General features: G+C 45.6%; 1 protein-coding gene across 2 annotated transcripts in view; it reads left to right on the top strand.

Annotated features, from left to right (window-relative positions):
• OXR1 (oxidation resistance 1) overlaps nt 1-16665 on the top strand; it is a 356049-nt gene that overhangs the window by 126828 nt on the left and 212556 nt on the right. For both annotated transcript variants that reach the window (XM_074986758.1, XM_074986759.1), the window contains exon 2: nt 3292-3491. In XM_074986758.1, the coding sequence (XP_074842859.1) occupies nt 3292-3491 (200 nt within the window). The remainder of the gene's footprint in view (nt 1-3291; nt 3492-16665) is intronic.

Genomic DNA, 16665 nt, shown 5'->3' with positions numbered 1-16665 from the left:
AATGTTTATCTTCAAGGTTATTTGCCTTAAGTGATAGAATGCAAATGTAATCAGAAATGTTTTCTTTTAATTATAATCAAATACTGAATTCAAATCAGCCTTATCTTGCAGCTGGCTCTGGAGTCTACCCTTTTATGAAGCCTGCATATTTCTCACGGTCATGAGTTTTCTGATATACATAGGGAAAGCACTTAAAACTTTGCGGGATTCAATTTATTGATCAGCTTTAGGAATGCTTGTTAGTAAAAATGCGGCTATTTTTCATCTGCAGTGACGGAATGGTGGTATGAAGAAATCACCTGACATTTTTCTGTCTGAGAATGGAATGTCATCGCCTCACTATAAAATGCAGAACAGAAAAAAACAACCAGCATGTTCTGCGCTGTGCCGCAAGCCGTTCCATTAACTAATTTTATGATGTAAATTACAGCTTTCTTAATTGAACTGTCTTCAGGATAGGTTTGTATCTGTTGAACCAACAGTGGAAATAAGTAGCAGAATGTAATTTCTCAAAACTGTAAGGTGGCCGCATCACAAATTCCTAATGTAGGTTTTCTTCCCTAAAATGCATAGAACCTTTCATTGGTAGAAAAGATACTGGGTGATACCTTCTGTTTCTCCTGACATATGGCATGTCCAGTATTACAGCAGCATCTAAAATTATACTGTTGTTATTGTTTCAGGACTGAAGGAGCCCTGGTTCAGCAATGTAATAAATTGTATGGTAAACTTTAAGTACATGATTAATCTCATTAAACTATGTAAAGCTAGGCATATGGTTAAGTCTCTTGAGATACCAGAGCTACCACCAGCACAATTCAGTTGCCGCTACAGTTTCCATCAGCACTCCTGAGTTTTCCTTGGTGGCTTATCATCCACGGACTGATCACAGTATGTGCCCCTGCCACATTGGTTTGGGAGTACGGAACGGGTGTGTGGGGGGGGGAGGGGTGTGTGTGCACATAGTGTTCTTCATGGATATGTTCCACAAGCATTGAATTAATCAGGATCGAGTTGTGCTGGATGTTTTCTTCATTATTTGCATACTGTCATCAGAGCTGTAACTGGACGATGGACAAACACCCTCTCTGAAGCGCCACCTTACTGCAACAATATCCATGAATTTCATTCTACCTGTCCACATGGCTTCCTGAACAATAGCATGCAGGAAACACAAAACTAAAAAAGCAGTGCCAAAGTGTGTGTGATGTGCCTTACAGGTGGTGGTGTCTTATAGAACTTAGACAACTAATAACATTATTATTATAATTATTAGTGTAACTATAATTGCTAAATTTTTTTCTGCTTAAACCAGGTCCTTACTTTGATATGAGGAGCACTGTCATCCTTTACAACCAATGAACAGAATAAACCTTCTTAGAAGTAGTGTTCTATAGAGTTAAGAGGGATGTTGCTAAGCATCACATCAGAGAGTACTTGCACTATTATTCCCAGAGCAAAGCGGCTCAGGTTCAGCATGATTAACATCCTTCTGCTGCAAAGTAATTTTACAATGCAGAGAGACAAATCAATTTTGTTTCCAGAATAAAATCAGGTAATTGACTCTATGGATATGCTGTACTTACTGTGGGTTCGATGTGCCATGATCAATCTGCCAGAATTCAAATTGATCTCTCTGGGCTCGGCCATCAACCCTGGTACTCCACGATGCCACGTGGAGTTAGGGACATCGGCGTGAGCCAGAGTAGTCCTGATCTACACCAGAGAACAAAGTCGATCCTGGAACATCAAATCTAGCTATGCTAATGGCTTGGCTGGAATTGCATATTTGGGATCGACTTTGACCCCAATGGTAGACCAGGCCTAAATTTTACAAACATTTAATTTAAAATTTGCACTTTGGAAAAAAATCACATTTCTTTCATTATTGGCAGTTCCAGCACAGTGAACTTCTCAGTGTGCAGTGCCACAGTACCTTTAGAAACTCCTATTTTAAGTTTATAGGAATAAGGTAGGTTCCTGACTGTGTAATACCATGCTCAATATGATTCTGGTTTTTTATGAGTTTCTCTCCTGCACAATTGGGGTGGGAGGAGGATTTTATTTTATTTTATTTTTCTCACATTGCTGATGTAAGAATTTACAGCATGTCTGAATTCAGCCGTTGAAATTTTCAAAGCCATATGAGCCACACTCAATACCTACTAAAAATGAATAGAAATCCGTTGTTCTAATTCTGTACGTGGCTTTTGATGATGTTGGGGATTGTCTAAATAGGAAAGTTTTGCAAGTGTAGTTATACAGGTATGAATTTCTGCGTGGACACACTTAACCAGGTATTAGAGTAGCTTTTTTTGGTTTAGTTTAAACTCCTTCCCATGTGGCATAGCTAAAACTGAACAAAGGAACACCTATACTGGAATAAAAGTATACATATGGTGACTTATACTGATATAACTGTATTTATTTAAATTTACACCTTGGCATGCACCAATATAAATTTTTTAGGTAGTCAGCCCTTCAGCTAGTGTGTGTATATGCTGCACTGGATAATTCTAGTGGCTAAATATTGGACTGCGACTCATGTTAAGATAATGTAATCTTGGATACATGCTAAGTGTGGCAGCTGTATCACAAAACTCAGTGGGTAAATGAGGTACTGAAAAAACAACACTTGTAAATGCATTTTTTCTCTGTTTCTGTTCAAGATTCACTGCCCAGGTTTCAGCGTATCAGCCACAGTTCTGTTAATATGGAGTGCCAGGTTATAGGGGAGGCTCAGAGAAATGGGGTTCTACAGTATATGTGAAAAAATAAAAATAAAATGTAAAAACTAAATATTCTCTGTAAATGCAAATTCCTCATTTTTTCTTCATTTTTCCATGGCAAATGGATTGTAAGGGTAAGCAAGCACTGCAATAGAATGCCTGAAAAGGTTGTAGAATCCCTGTCACTGGAAGTTTTTAAAAACAAGTTTAGACAAACAACTCGTAGGGGTAGTCTAGATAAATATTTAATCCTGCCTGAAGTGCAATGAAGTGAAAGACTGTAATTTCTTTGTGTCTCAGTTCTCCCATTTCTGCTGATACTTCTTCCCTCCTCCCATCTCTGATCTGACTGGTGTGTTCAGGCAACTCCTGCCCCATAGTGTTTATAATCTCTCACTACGTTTTTACAAAAAGAAAGTCTGAATATAGTTGGGGCCTCTGGACACTAGTGTCATGTAAATATGTTGACGACTTGTTGTAGCACTTCTATTTTTATGCAAAGTAAAAGCAGTTTAATAGTGTAGCTGGAAAACAAGAATTAATTGCACGTTTCCCTTTGTAGGTTAAAGAAAAAGTCCCAGTCTGTAGATGTTACTGAACCAGGAAGCCATCCTCCGGCAGCAGAAGCACAAGAGGCTCCACAAGCCAGTAAACTGATACCTTTCATTAAGACAGTTGCTTCTGAAGAGGAGCAGAACAACGCCACAAATACGCAAAGGCGCAATCCCCGGAGGAGCGAGTTGAGGCGATACTACACCATTGGTGAGCTTACAGCCATCGGATTCAGTTTATATGTTTCATTAGTATGTGGAAGGCATCCTCACGTTGCTGGCCATTCAGTCAGGTATTTGATAAATGGATGGAGCAGCATTGCTGATTTGCTCACTGAGCACTGTAGTTTTATGGAGTGGTTCTTTTGCAGAATAATGCAGTGCTGTTAATGTGACTTTCCAAGGAACAAAAATATTCCACTTGTTCTTATTCATTGTATAAATTCTGGCTTCACTAGGCCTGTGTCTCAAGTTTTAAAAGTAATTTCAAGCAGGGGACTCCATAGTTATAGCTCACAGGCAGTATAAACTATCAGAAGTAAATACAACTTGTTTCCAAGCATACTTTCCTCCAGCATCTATTTCTGTTTTTACTGTTTCAAAACCTTACCCTTCAATTCTTCCAGGTTAAGCTTTTTCAAAACCTCACCCGCATTTGATTCTCACAGGTTGAGCTGTTTGACTTCAGCATCAATTCAGGTTGCAACACTTATCTCCTAAGAATCTGTAGTGGTCTGAAGTACTTCAGGTGAAATCTGAGTAAAGTGTTGTGTATACAAGTGAAGTGTGTGGTGGTTAATGAGTAAGGAAATCTCCACTCCCATCCTGGGGTTGGGATGCGAGACAGGCTTAGGAGCTGGCATCCTTTCACCATCAGTTTGCATGAGGTGGTGGAAATCATGGAGGGAGGTCTGTACATCCAGAATTATGTGGCTGTCTATCTGGTTCCAAAATGAGCATCAAATAGATATTGTCTGTTTTCTTCCTCAAATCTCTCAGCTGCTCTGCCTCCTGTCCTCAGACACATTCATCCCACGTTTCTCCTCAAACAAGAGAAATTCATCCTTGTATGGAAGGGCCGGGGGAGGAGATTTCACCAAAGGTGCAGAGTGGTGTCTGCGTGGAGTTCACACAGAGACTTCTGAGGGCTGGAGAATAGGGAGTTAGCCATGGAACTCCAATTGCTATGTTCCCACCTACACCGCTCTCTCCCACAGCCTCTTGATGATGTGACTTTCTCTTACTGCTTAAGAGAAGTGAAGAATCAAGTCTAAAAAATCAAGTCTCTGCCTGAGCAGAGTTGAGAGATACTTGGGGGCCTTCCCCCTCTGAACTTCAAGCCTCAGGAAGGCAGCCTGCATCTGCAGTATAATGGGTTCTGCAGAGGTGACAGGTCCTGCTTGTACCCCTGAAGCAGAGAGTCAGATTTTTGTTTAAAAACAGGTATATCTCCATAACTCTATCTCACAGAACTGGAAGGGACCCTCAGAGGTCATCGAGTCCAGTCCCCTGCACTCACAGCAGAGCCTACCAGGTTATTAAGAGGTGATTAAAAGGTGATTCACATACAAAGAAGAAGACTGTTGGGATGTTTCTTAAAGTTAAATAATCTGTTGTAAGCAAAAGCAGGAAAACAATAGAAAGTAGTTGTGGATTTATCACTTGGCTGTGTCAGAGGAGCAGAAAGATGTGGTAGGTCGATCAGAGGCTGAAGATGAACTGTAAGTGTGATGCAGCAATGTGACTAATTCTGTCCTGGGATGCATCAGGCAAGTGTTAGTGCCATTACATGCAGCCCACGTAAGGCCTCCTGTGGAATACTGTGTGCAGTTCTGGTCTCCCTTGTTTAAAAAACACTAATTCAGACTGGAACAGGTGCAGAGAGGGGCGAGTAGGATGATTTGAGGAGTGGGACACCTGTCTTATGAGGGGAGACTTGAGGAGCTTGGCTTGTTCAGCCTAACCAAGAGGAGGCAGAGAGGAGGTATGATTGCAACTTATAACTATCTCAGAGGGATAAATGCACGGGATGGGGAGAAGATATTTAAATAAAGCATCAGCATGGATCCCAGGAGAAATAGATATATGTTGGCCATCAACAAGTTGAGGCTTGAAATTAGACGATGATTTCTAACCTTCAGGGAAGCACAGTTCTGGGGAAGCCTCCCAAGGACAGCGGTAGAGGCAAAAAATCTAATTGGCTTCAAAGCTGAGCTAGATAAGTTTATGGAGGGGATGGTATGACAGGACCGCCTGTTGTGGCCTGTGGCCCATTGGTGAGTGCCTTTAGCAAAAGTCCCCAGCAGCTGGAGATGGGACACTAGATGGGAGGGCTCTGAGTTACTGCAGACAATTCTTTCCCGAGTATCTGCCTGGTGGGTCTTGCCCACAGGGCTCTCCTAGGGACGTGTGGGGCCCATTACAGTCCTCCATCTACACCTGGCCCCACCCCAACCCCACTTCTTCATGCCCCAACCCTTCCCCCTCTTCACTCCTCCCCACAAGCCCCCACCTTTTCTGCATCCCATCCCTGCCCCTACACTGTGCCCTCCTCTAAACCCCCTCCCATGAGTGACATAGCCTGAGAGATTGAGGAAGACCTGGTAGCAGCAGCAGTGGTCAGGCCTTTCTTCCCTCTCCCCAGCAGTGGGGAAAGTGGAGTGACCTGTTCCCAGCTTCCTTCATTCCCCTGTTGAGTATGGGGTTGCAGCTTCATCTTCCCCCAAACCCACTTCCCAGAGTAACGCAGCTGGAAGCAGGGGAGTAGAGCAGATTGGCTGGGTTGTTCCACAGCTGCTGGTGAGCATGGGCCTGACCCCTTGCTGCCAGTGCCAGGCCCCCTGCTAGCCTCCCAGGCCATCCTGGTCCCCCTCAAGCCTCCACAGTGAGGTGCTTGCCCTGAACTGTCAAATGGATGGGATATATTTGCTCAGGGTCTAACTCATCACCATACGTGTGGTTGGTCAGGAATTTTCCCCAGGTTCAGATTGGCAGAGGTTTTAGGGAGTTTTGCCTTCCTCTGCGAATTTCAGTATCTCAGCCAGTGGTCTATTACAGGAGAGAGTGGGTGAGGTTCTGTGGCCTGTGACGTGCTTCAGGTCAGACTAGATAATCATGATGGTCCTGTCTGATTTTAATAAGAGTATCTGAGTAGATCTTTAAGTGAGTTGCCACAAGATGTCAGAACATGTTAGTGTTAAACCTGAGTGGGTGTAATATTTATCTAATTTTCTTTCTTGCTATAGGAGTTAGGCACGGTGCTCCTATCCAGTAATTTTTAGTTACTATATGAAAAAAAAATCCTAAAGTTTTCAGTTACCTCAGTAGCATGTGGAATCAAGGTTAAAGTTAGCTCTTCCACCTACAAAAATCTGAAATGGCACCTCTGTCAGGGCATGCATGGAATTTGCCCCTCCATACCCACATGCACGCACCCTACTCTTTTGGCCTGACTGGAACTGCCCCTCCTCCCAAGATAGAAGTCAGATTACATCTGTGAAATTAGACCATGTGCTGTCAAAAACTTTTGCATGCACCTGTCTTCATACAGTGTGAGTAGTGCTGTTGAAGTCGGTGTTCGTGATTGTGATGCAGTACCTCCATATTTTTATGGAAATGTGCTTTTGAATTCAAAAATGCATACCTTGAATATGCTTTATGTACATTGGGGCATGTAACATGTCATTCCAGAGCCTGTAATCCCTCAAACATGTATATTCTATTTGTGTGTATGTTTATTAATCTGTGTCTTCTAGTGAAAGCCATTAGTGGCACTTAAGAACTTAATGGCCCAATGCTTGAGACAATAATCTGTAAATAGTCTTGTTTTTCCTGTATGTCTGGATTGTGATTGGTTCTATGAAGACAGGTGAACATGGAACGCATCAATTTATAGGCAAGGAACCAAATAATAGAGGAGTTGGCATTGGAAGACACCCCCTGCTAATCACCAAGGTGGCTGCTGAAAATATCTGAGACTGAACTGGGGGAAGGATTTTGCCTAAGCTAGGAGGCTGCCTTCCTTGTGAGAAAAGATAATTAAATCTATTGTTAGGGTGAGAAATTGCATGTAAAACAGTTTCTTAGAGTATTAATCTTAACTAGTGTGTTTTTATTGCAAGTTAGTAAAAGAGAATTAGCTGTGTTAGTCTATATTCAAACAAAACAGCAGTAATGTATCACTTTAAAGACTAACAAAATGATATATTCAGTGATGAGCTTTCATGTGACTGACCCACTTCATCAGATCAATAGTATTTCCAATACAGACTGACCTCTGTAAGTACAGAGGTCCAAAAAAAATTGCAATAAAAACTGACAAATCAAGTACATGGGACTGAAGGAGGGGGGTGAGAGGTGGGGGATATTAAGTGTGTTGCATGAAATAGCTCTGAGCATCAAAGGAAGGGAAGCAGACCTTGTAATGTGTGAGGTAATTGTTGTCTCTGTTCATGCCACATGTTAATGTGTTGAATTTGAATATAAACTCCAATTCACAACTTCCTCTATGTGGTCTGTTTTTAAAGTCTCTTTGTTTGTATTTTATGGACTGAGATTGCAAAACTGGCCAGTGATTTTTGGATGCCTTAGTTTTTATGATAAATTTGAGATACCTTAAAGGGGCCTTTCAAAACCACCATCTGAAAATAAGACCCCTTTTTAACGTTTTCCCGGTATTTCAACAACTTGGATCAAGTACTGTTCTCAGGAAAGTACTTCCCCAAAGATAAATGAAATGAGCAATTTGAACACCAGCTGAGACTCCTCGATTAACCTGCATATGGAGGAATAAGCCTCAGGAACTCAGCTCTGAAAAAGAAACTTCCTGAGGTGTGCATAATAGTAGAAATTAGACCCCAGTTTCTACACAGCATAATCAAAAGAAGCAAAGATAATTACCTTTCAGGGTTGGAAGTTAGTCTAACACTACGGTGCTCAATTAATCAAGAAAAGTTGTACTTTAAAATGACAAGGTGCTAATCCTGTATCAGCTTTTTGTAATGCAGTCATCCATATTTTTCAGAAGTACAGACAGAGGCTTGCAGAGATCTAGTCAAGGAAAACATTGAATCCGTACCTTTGTTTGAGAGTTCTACTGTACATTGATACATTTGAGAGAGAAGCATGATCTTGGGCTCCTATTCTACAAGCTGGATTTCTGTCCACACACAGTTCACCTATGTGAAGTAGGTTGCAGAAGTCAGGGTCTAAGATTGTAAAGCCAGATTTTAAGTTGGTATGAATCAGTGTAATTCCATGGAAGTCAGAAGAGATATGACACTTGACATCAGCTGAGGATATGCCTCAACAGCCGTTTGGGGAAAGGGTTGTCTTCCTGTGTGTTAAGACAGCTATTGGCACGTGGTGGGTACTGTGAGAAACCAAATTGCTCTAATGATTGTATAGCCTCTTTTATTCATAGTTAAGGTAGAACCAAGTTTTGTACTTGTTTGGCACTCATTAAATCAATTAGCTAGCCACTAACCTGCCTTCATTCTAGTATTGTGGTGGTGTTGACAGCTCACCTTACCATCGGTGGTCTCTTGCAACATGTGTTAACTTAAACAAACTGTTGCACTTTGTATTTAGCTGTCACACTCAGTGTATCTTTTCTAGGCCTGAATAAGAGTTCTGTATACATTCAAAAATTTGTGTCTTTCCCCAAAAGAAGTTTGTCCAATAAAAGACTGGGCCTCACCCATCTTGCTTCGCTTTTACTCCTTTATTATGTAGAATATAGTATATCCTCTTGCCCCTAAAATTACAGCATTTACTTGTGGAATACAGAATGAATTTTCTGAGAAGTCGTAAGTAAATCAATTTATTTCTGAGATAAAATTAACTTTAAATTTGTCCTTTAAGAATTTTAGAACAATGCTTTGGATCATATGTAGTCCAAAATGGTCTTTATAGTGGACGAATGCAAACTCTTCAGACTTCCTGGCTACGTCTACACTAGCCCAAATATTCTAAATGGCCATGCAAATGGCCATTTCGAAGATTACTAATGAGGTGCTGAAATGCATATTCAGTGCCTCATTAGCATGCCGCCACCTGCAGCTCTTTGAAATTGCCGCATTTTGCTGCCGTGTGGCTCGTCCAGACAGGGCTCCTTTTCGAAAAGACCCCAGGAACTTCGAAATCCCCTTATTCTTATCAGCAGATTGGAATAAGGGGATTTCGAACTTGGCGGGGTGCTTTCGAAAAGGACCCCTGTTTGGACGAGCTGTGCGGCACCGAAAAGTGGCAATTTTGAAGAGCCGCAGGTGGCGGCATGCTAATGAGGTGCTGAATGTGCGTTTCAGCGCCTCGTTAGTAATCTTGTAAATGGCCATTTGCATGGCCATTTTGAAGATTTGGGCTAGTGTAGACACGGCCCCGTATAGTAAAATTTGAGGGAAAAATCAAATGTGTCTATAATTCATTTAATCTGGGACTACAACCATTACATACTAAGCATAATCAACATCCCTATAATGTCCTTTATCCTAAATTACTGTAATGCATTCTTAACCTTAGGTTATGGCAGAATGTCACGTTATAAGTGATCTATCCTCCTGGGATCTACTCGCTCACGAGGTAGAAAGAGTTATGAAATACTGCTTGATGCTGTCTACAGGCTTCATAGGTGTAAATGAGCATGCAATTATGACTTTTCTCCATTAGCTCAATTTTAGAATCTTTTGTGGGGTGGGAGGCGTTAGTAATGATCAAGTGGTATGAGCACTGGACAAGTGAGGATCTAATCCCAGTGCCATAATCATAAATGCCATATGTACATTAGCTTTATATAAATGATGAGCCTCCTGGGACACATTCTGAAACTCTTGGGCAAGGGACCCGACTCTGTTTTTCAATCTGATGAATGTAATTGTGTGAGAATTTACATTGATGAAGTGCTAGGAATATAAATAAAGTTCTATAGCTCTGCATGTGAGGACCTCTGATCCACCTGCCCATCACATGTTGGATAAACCCTGTTTGCACTTATCTGTTGTTGGTGGAGTTGCACTGGTTCTGAATTACAGAATTTTCCTAGCCTAGACAAGACTGTAAGAGTTAAGTATTATTGTCTTTTGGTCTATTTTGTTTGGTTGCTCAATAGTATTTATCCTTTTTAAAAGTACATTCATGCTTTGCAGTTCTACAGCTTTCCTAGAGAATTTTAAGCTTTCCTTGTCCTCTGTGATGTCTCTTATTGGATAGAAAAGCTGTGTCTACACTAGACAATTCTTTCGAAAGAGTAGACCCTTTTTAAAGTATCATGTGGTGCAACTGAACACGCCACATGCTCTTTTGAAAATGAAATTGATGGTAGGTTCCACAGGAAATAGGAAGAGGCCCCTCCTTTCGACATCTGCAGCAGGGTTATGCCCAGGTTGGGGACTCGCCTGCTTCGTGCTCATATTACTGGGAGATCCAGAGCATCCTGGGCCCCTGGGACACCTCCTCTCTGCCTGCCACCCTGGACACCTCCGCAGAGGGGCCCCAGCCTCTCTGCAGGAGCTGGGACCATTGGCCAGTCCCATACCACCTGGGACAGAACCAGAGCCAGCCACAGCTGGGGACTGGTCCAGCGATGAGGGGTACCTTTGTCATCGAACTCCCCTCCTGCACCTCCAGCTGGGCATCAGTCAGGTGGGCATCCCCCGACCTCGGCGGTGGACCCTCAGGTACATGCCCAACAGGGCACACACCCCGGATCATAGGGCGGGGGCACCATACACAACCAGGGACCCCCACCCCCCAGACAGACCCTGGACCACTAGGGCCCAGCAGGACCACGGCCTTTGGGACAGTGGCATGGCCACCAGTGACCATCACCACCTGCTGCTGTGGACAGCACCCCAGGGCCATTGCACCCATGCATGGGGGCAGGGGATGGGGACCTGCCACCCACGGAGGGAATGGGCTGTGTGGGGCAGGGGTCGGTACCCATGGCCTGTTCCTCTGTTCCCTCCTGTTTCCGCAGCTGCACCATCCAAAGGCTGGTAAAGCCTCACCCTATTGGTGGTACTGGACAGCCCCCTGGAGGCAAGGGACAGTGAACAGCCGGAGCCACCCCCAGCACCAGGACATCCCCAGTTGTAGAAGGGCCAACAGCAGCTCGTGTAGGACTCCCACCTCGCTGCTTCCATCCACTGGCAGGGGGAGCTGGCCAAGCAGAGCCTCCGTTTTGAGGAGGGGGAGGCTGTCTAGCCCCAGGCAGCCTGGGGGCAGTTTTTGGGCACCTTCTGGGACGTGGTGGCCGCCTACCAGGAGCTGCTGGCCTAGATGCCCCTCCCAGCTGCCCCACCCGCTGCCCCTCCTGCCTTGGCTCCACCCGCCAGCCCTCTGGGAGAGGGCCCTGCTGGCCCAAACCACTGGGCCAAGGCTGATCCCCAGCCCTTCCTCCCCACCCCTTCCCAGTCCCGCTGGGGACGCTGGACAAGGAGGATGGGCACAGGTCCTGGGGCTGGAGCAGGTATTGGCCCTCCACCCCTGCCCTGGAGTGATTGCCCACCAGGCTGGCCACCTACGTCTCCCTTCTCCTGTAAATAGTTAGCCCCTCTTGTAGATAGTGTGACGTTATATTGTGCACTAGAAAAATGTGTGATTAATGCCTCCTATGAATAACATAACTGTTTGTTTTTCCAACAACCCTCTGTGCTATGTGGTCAGTGGGGCAGTTGGGGAGGGAGCAGTGTGCAGGAGGTGGGGAGCCATGTGTGGGAGACCCGCTGGGGGTGGCTTGGATGGTGCTCACTGGGACCGCTGGTTGAAGTATTGGCGCAGGGGCTCCCAGAAGCTGGTCCCGTCCTGATGGGCCTATCGACTAGGGGTGACGGCCGACTGGGGGTAGCCTATGCTGGCCTCAGCCGCCCACCCCTGTACAAAGGCCTCCCCCTTACTCTCCACAATATTGTGGAGTGTGCAGCAGGCTCCCACCACCTGGGGGACATTGAGGACGTCCACCTCCAAGAGGGCCAGGAGGCAAAGCTACTGCCCCTTCAAGTGGCTGAATGTTCGTTCAACCACTTGGCGGGCATGGTTGAGCTGTGTGTTAAGTCGCTCCTGGCTGAGGGTGGGGTGCTCCATGGAAGGACGCATGAGCCAGGGCTGGAGTGGGTATGCTGCATCGGCCACTGGGCAGAGGGGCGCTGTGGTGCCCCCCAGTGGGATCTCCCTCTGAGGGACATAGGTTCCCTCCTCCAGCCAGTGGCACAGGCCCGAATTATGGAAAACTTACGTGTTGTGGGTGCAGCCGAGCCAGCCCACATATACATCCTGGAACCAGCCCCAGCTATCCACCATGCCTTGAAGGAGCATGGCGTGGTAGCCTTTCCTGTTTATACGTTGTTATCTGCTGTGCTCTGGGCCATGTATGGGTATGGGGGTCCTGTCAAGGGCCCCAAAGCAATTTGGGAGCCCCAGTGCAGTGAAGGCCATGTCCAGGTCCCTGATGTGGACTACCCTCTGGAGGAGTGTGGCATTGAGGGTGTGTACCACCTGCAGGGGTGCGGAGATAGGCACCCATAAGGGTGTGCAGGGTGTCCTGGGCCCCCCACCCTCCGGTGGGTGTGTGGCCTAGGCCTCCTTACCTCCACCATGACAGCCCCAATTGTGGCCTTGCCCACGCCAAATTGGCGTCCCACAGAGTGGTAGCTGTCTGGAGTGGGCAGCTTCCAGACAGCTATCGTGATCCTCTTCTCCATGGAGCGGGCGCACCGCATCTGGGTGTTCTGGTGTCTCAGGGTGGGGGGCAGCCACTGGCAGAACTCCAGGAATGTCTGCCACCTCATCCGGAAATTCCAGAGCCACCGATAGTCATCCCACTCCCCCAGGACCAGGTGCTTCCACCACTCTGAGCTGGTGGGGTAGCTCTAGAGCTGGCAGAGCGCCTGGAAGGGGGCCCCAGAGGACCCCATGGTCTGGGGCATCCCCGTCTGTCCTTGAGGGGTGGTCCCCTTACAGGAGCTGCAGGGCAGCCACCCCTGTTGTTCCAGCAGGGCGACCACTCCACCGGCAGCAGCCAGCAGGATGTCGAGCCACTGCTCCCCTATGGTTCTCCCCGAGGGCACTGCATCTGTAGGGCTTGTGGCAGCTCCGCAGGATTCGTGCTGTGCAGGATGAGAGTGTTAGGGAGGGGCCCTTTAAAGGAGCAGCCTGCTGTGCACCAGGAAGGTCTCAGTCACCCTGCAACCCTGTCCGCAGTGTTTCCTGGCCCTTTCTTTTGAAAGAGGGTGTTGGTGAGTGTAGACGTTCTCTTGTGACAGCCTGTATCGGCCCGTTTCGATGGGGCAGGTGGCCCATTCGACAGCACTCATCGACGGCACCAGGCCCAGCCCATGTGTAGATGCTCCCCTTCAAAAGGGTGTCTTCCAATTACCCTCTTTTGAAAGGCGCCCTTTCGAAAGAGCACTCGAGTGTAGACATAGCTAAAGCCAACTACAGTACAGTCTGTTCTTGCTGTCTTTCAATACCCTTTTCTTTCTTACACAAAGATACTATCTGCCATTTACACCTGCAGTCATCAACAGATTTGATGAACCAAACACATCCTATGATCTGCTGTTGACCGCAAACAGTCTCTAGTTTCTGCAAAGGCTGTTGCTTCATAAGTGTTGAGCTTCCCAGAGGTGAAATGAGCTGAAGCTGTGAAATATTCTACAACTATTACTTTCTTTCAACTCCCCAGGGATATCTAATGTGGGCAAAAATAGTGAGGCTTTGTTTTGGCGCCACCAGAAATATGTAGAAAGTGAAGCTTTAAAAATCACTGCCTTATATACTCTGTGTCTCTGTGTGTGAAATACATTTTACTTAATAAAGAGGTTGCCCAAACAATAACCCCTCTTGCACGTAAAGAAGCTTCAGCAGATATTGTGACTTCTGACTTCCACTTATGAGCCTGTAGATAAGTGACAAGCCACCATGGTATGCTCACAGGTCTGCCGACGGTAGGGGAAAGGGCGCGGTTCCCCCGGGGCCTGGTGAGTCAAAGGGGCCCCTGGCTCCCAACTGTCGCTTCCCCAGCTCATGCTGCCATGGGGGTGGCCGGCATCCCTGGCCCTTTAAATTGGCACTGGAGCACGGCTCCACGTGGTTTTCTTGGTGAGGGTTCTAGCGCTGTGGTCCAGGCAGTGCTGAAAACTGGCTGTCCCTGTCCCTCCTCCCTGAGGTCTTTCCCCTTCCAGGGGCACCGAGTGGGGCCCATGAAGCTGTTAACTCACCCCGCACATCGAGTTAGAGTCCTCTATTTATGCTTCAGTTGTGCTGCAGAGCGCTCAGTGCCTAGCACAGTGGGGTCCTGGTTCTTGATCAGGGCTGTGAGATGCTAACATAATAAATACATAAATAATAAACCAACAGGCATATTGTCAGTGACTTCAATGGGAACAGTATTGGATCCCAGGAGGGGGACTTAAAGTTGCAGCTTGCCAAAGCAGCTGAGACAAGAGCAGAGTACTGACGCGGCAGCAGCAAGAGGCACAGGATGGCATCTTACAGCAGTGTGGCTGAAGGACAGCGCAGTCAGTGCAGATAATATCTCAGAAGTCTAACGTAGTGCAGGTCTCCCTTCACTGCTTGAATTATATCCACTTCTCAACGCCATGGCTCCAGCAGAGCAGAGCACCAACTATCTGGCATAGCTTCCTCTCAGCAGTAGTAACAGAAACATACATTGTTCTTACCGAGGTTAGAATGATAGAGTGACATGGTACTGCCGGCAGGGAATGAGATGTCAACACTCGTTAAAGTAAAAAATTGGCTTATTTGCAATAGATCTCCCATTCCATAGAGAGGCTCTACTCAGGAGAAATGAATGAGGTTCTCTTACACTTCAACATTTCTCTTCAGAACTGGGGTAAATGTGTTATTTCGTAAGGATAGATGCGCATCCAGGGAGATCTGAAAGAACAGCCTACTGAATTTATAGTAGGTATGGAGGTACTGAATTGCAAATTGAAACAAGGTTACATGATAACACTGCAGGTGATCTAAAGTAGCACAGGGTATCTGGAGCTGCTTAAAAGGGCAACATGTATTATGAAGAAGCTGCTGCTTCTCCATAGTTAAAATTGCAGCTAGTATCTGTTTTAAAAAACCTCATTCTTGTTTGCCTCTCCATAACTTTAGGTTGGAAATTTAGTTTGGCCTGGAGAGTCCCAGGTCCTCTTTAAAAAAAAAAATTAAAAAATAAAAAAAAAAATCTGCACAGTTAGCAGAAAATATTTCAGATGGTTATAGGTCATCACAGATTATCCTGATTAGAATTTTGTACCTCTGTGTAACCTTCCTTGGTTACCTTCTAATTTAAGAATGGTATAACTGCTGCATAGTTAATTCTCTCTGAAAATAAAAGCAACTAGTTATGAAGGATATGTCTACCCCCACTTGGGTTGCTGTCAAAACTCGTTGACAAAACAAAAATTGCCAGAGGGCGTTCACGTTTGCTCCCTCTATCTCCTGGTCGTGTCCCCATTGGGGGGCACCATCAGTGACAGTGTGAGCTATGCACTGTGGGTATGTATCCCACAGTGCAGTGTTGTGGGAAGGCAGAGCTGATCCCTGTGCATCTCGGGATTCCCTCTGAGTTCTCCCACAGCCTCCTCTGCTGCTGGGAGCGTTATCGTGAGTAGCTCTGTGAGATCTCCATGCTTAGGATTGTGCAAGCAGCACACCAGAAATTTGTTCTCTAAATGGAGCCGCTCACTCAGCTGTCAGACACTTCCCAGAGCTTTGAAAGGGGAAGAGTGCCTCTGATGCTTCCAGAGCAGCAGAGATGAAAACACTGAGCAGAACCATCAGGGCAGGAACTGTGGGGTACTGGCAGAGGCCAGGGAGAAAGCAAACAGCAGTGTTTGCACGGCTTCTCTGTTGACAATCAAAGGAGGGGAAAGGATAAAATCTGTCATAAAGGCGGAGATTTTTTCATTGAAAAAACTGGGTATTTCTCCTGACAGAAGTGGCATTGCAATGTTAATGCTTTCGCTGTTTTGTCACCAAAAGGAGATACGGGGGATGAAGCTTGGTAGGTGTAGATATACCTACCTAAGAAAAGTTGGAAGGTATAAGGTTTCCAAACTTGAAAAATTGTTGGGGTAAAGATAAGAGTTGACATTTCACAGACTTGGATCCGTTTGTAAAGATAGAAGAGACTAGGCTTTGCAAACTAGGGAAGTCCAAGGAAGGATTTCTACGCTGCCTAATGGAATAAAAGACTGATGCAAATCTGAAAAAAGAAGAGAGCTATAAAACTCATTCTTCCTTCTCAAAGCCATGGCTATTACTGTCACTTTCTGTAACTGCAAGAATTAACTAAAACGGCAGTAGAAATGAAAAAAAAAAATACACACATGCACAAAGTAAATCTCCATAAAGCTGAGACAGTCCATTTCAGA

Source organism: Carettochelys insculpta, chromosome 2 (assembly GCF_033958435.1).
Source record: "Carettochelys insculpta isolate YL-2023 chromosome 2, ASM3395843v1, whole genome shotgun sequence".
NCBI lineage: Eukaryota > Metazoa > Chordata > Testudines > Carettochelyidae > Carettochelys > Carettochelys insculpta.
This window is presented reverse-complemented; position numbering and strand designations above follow the sequence as displayed.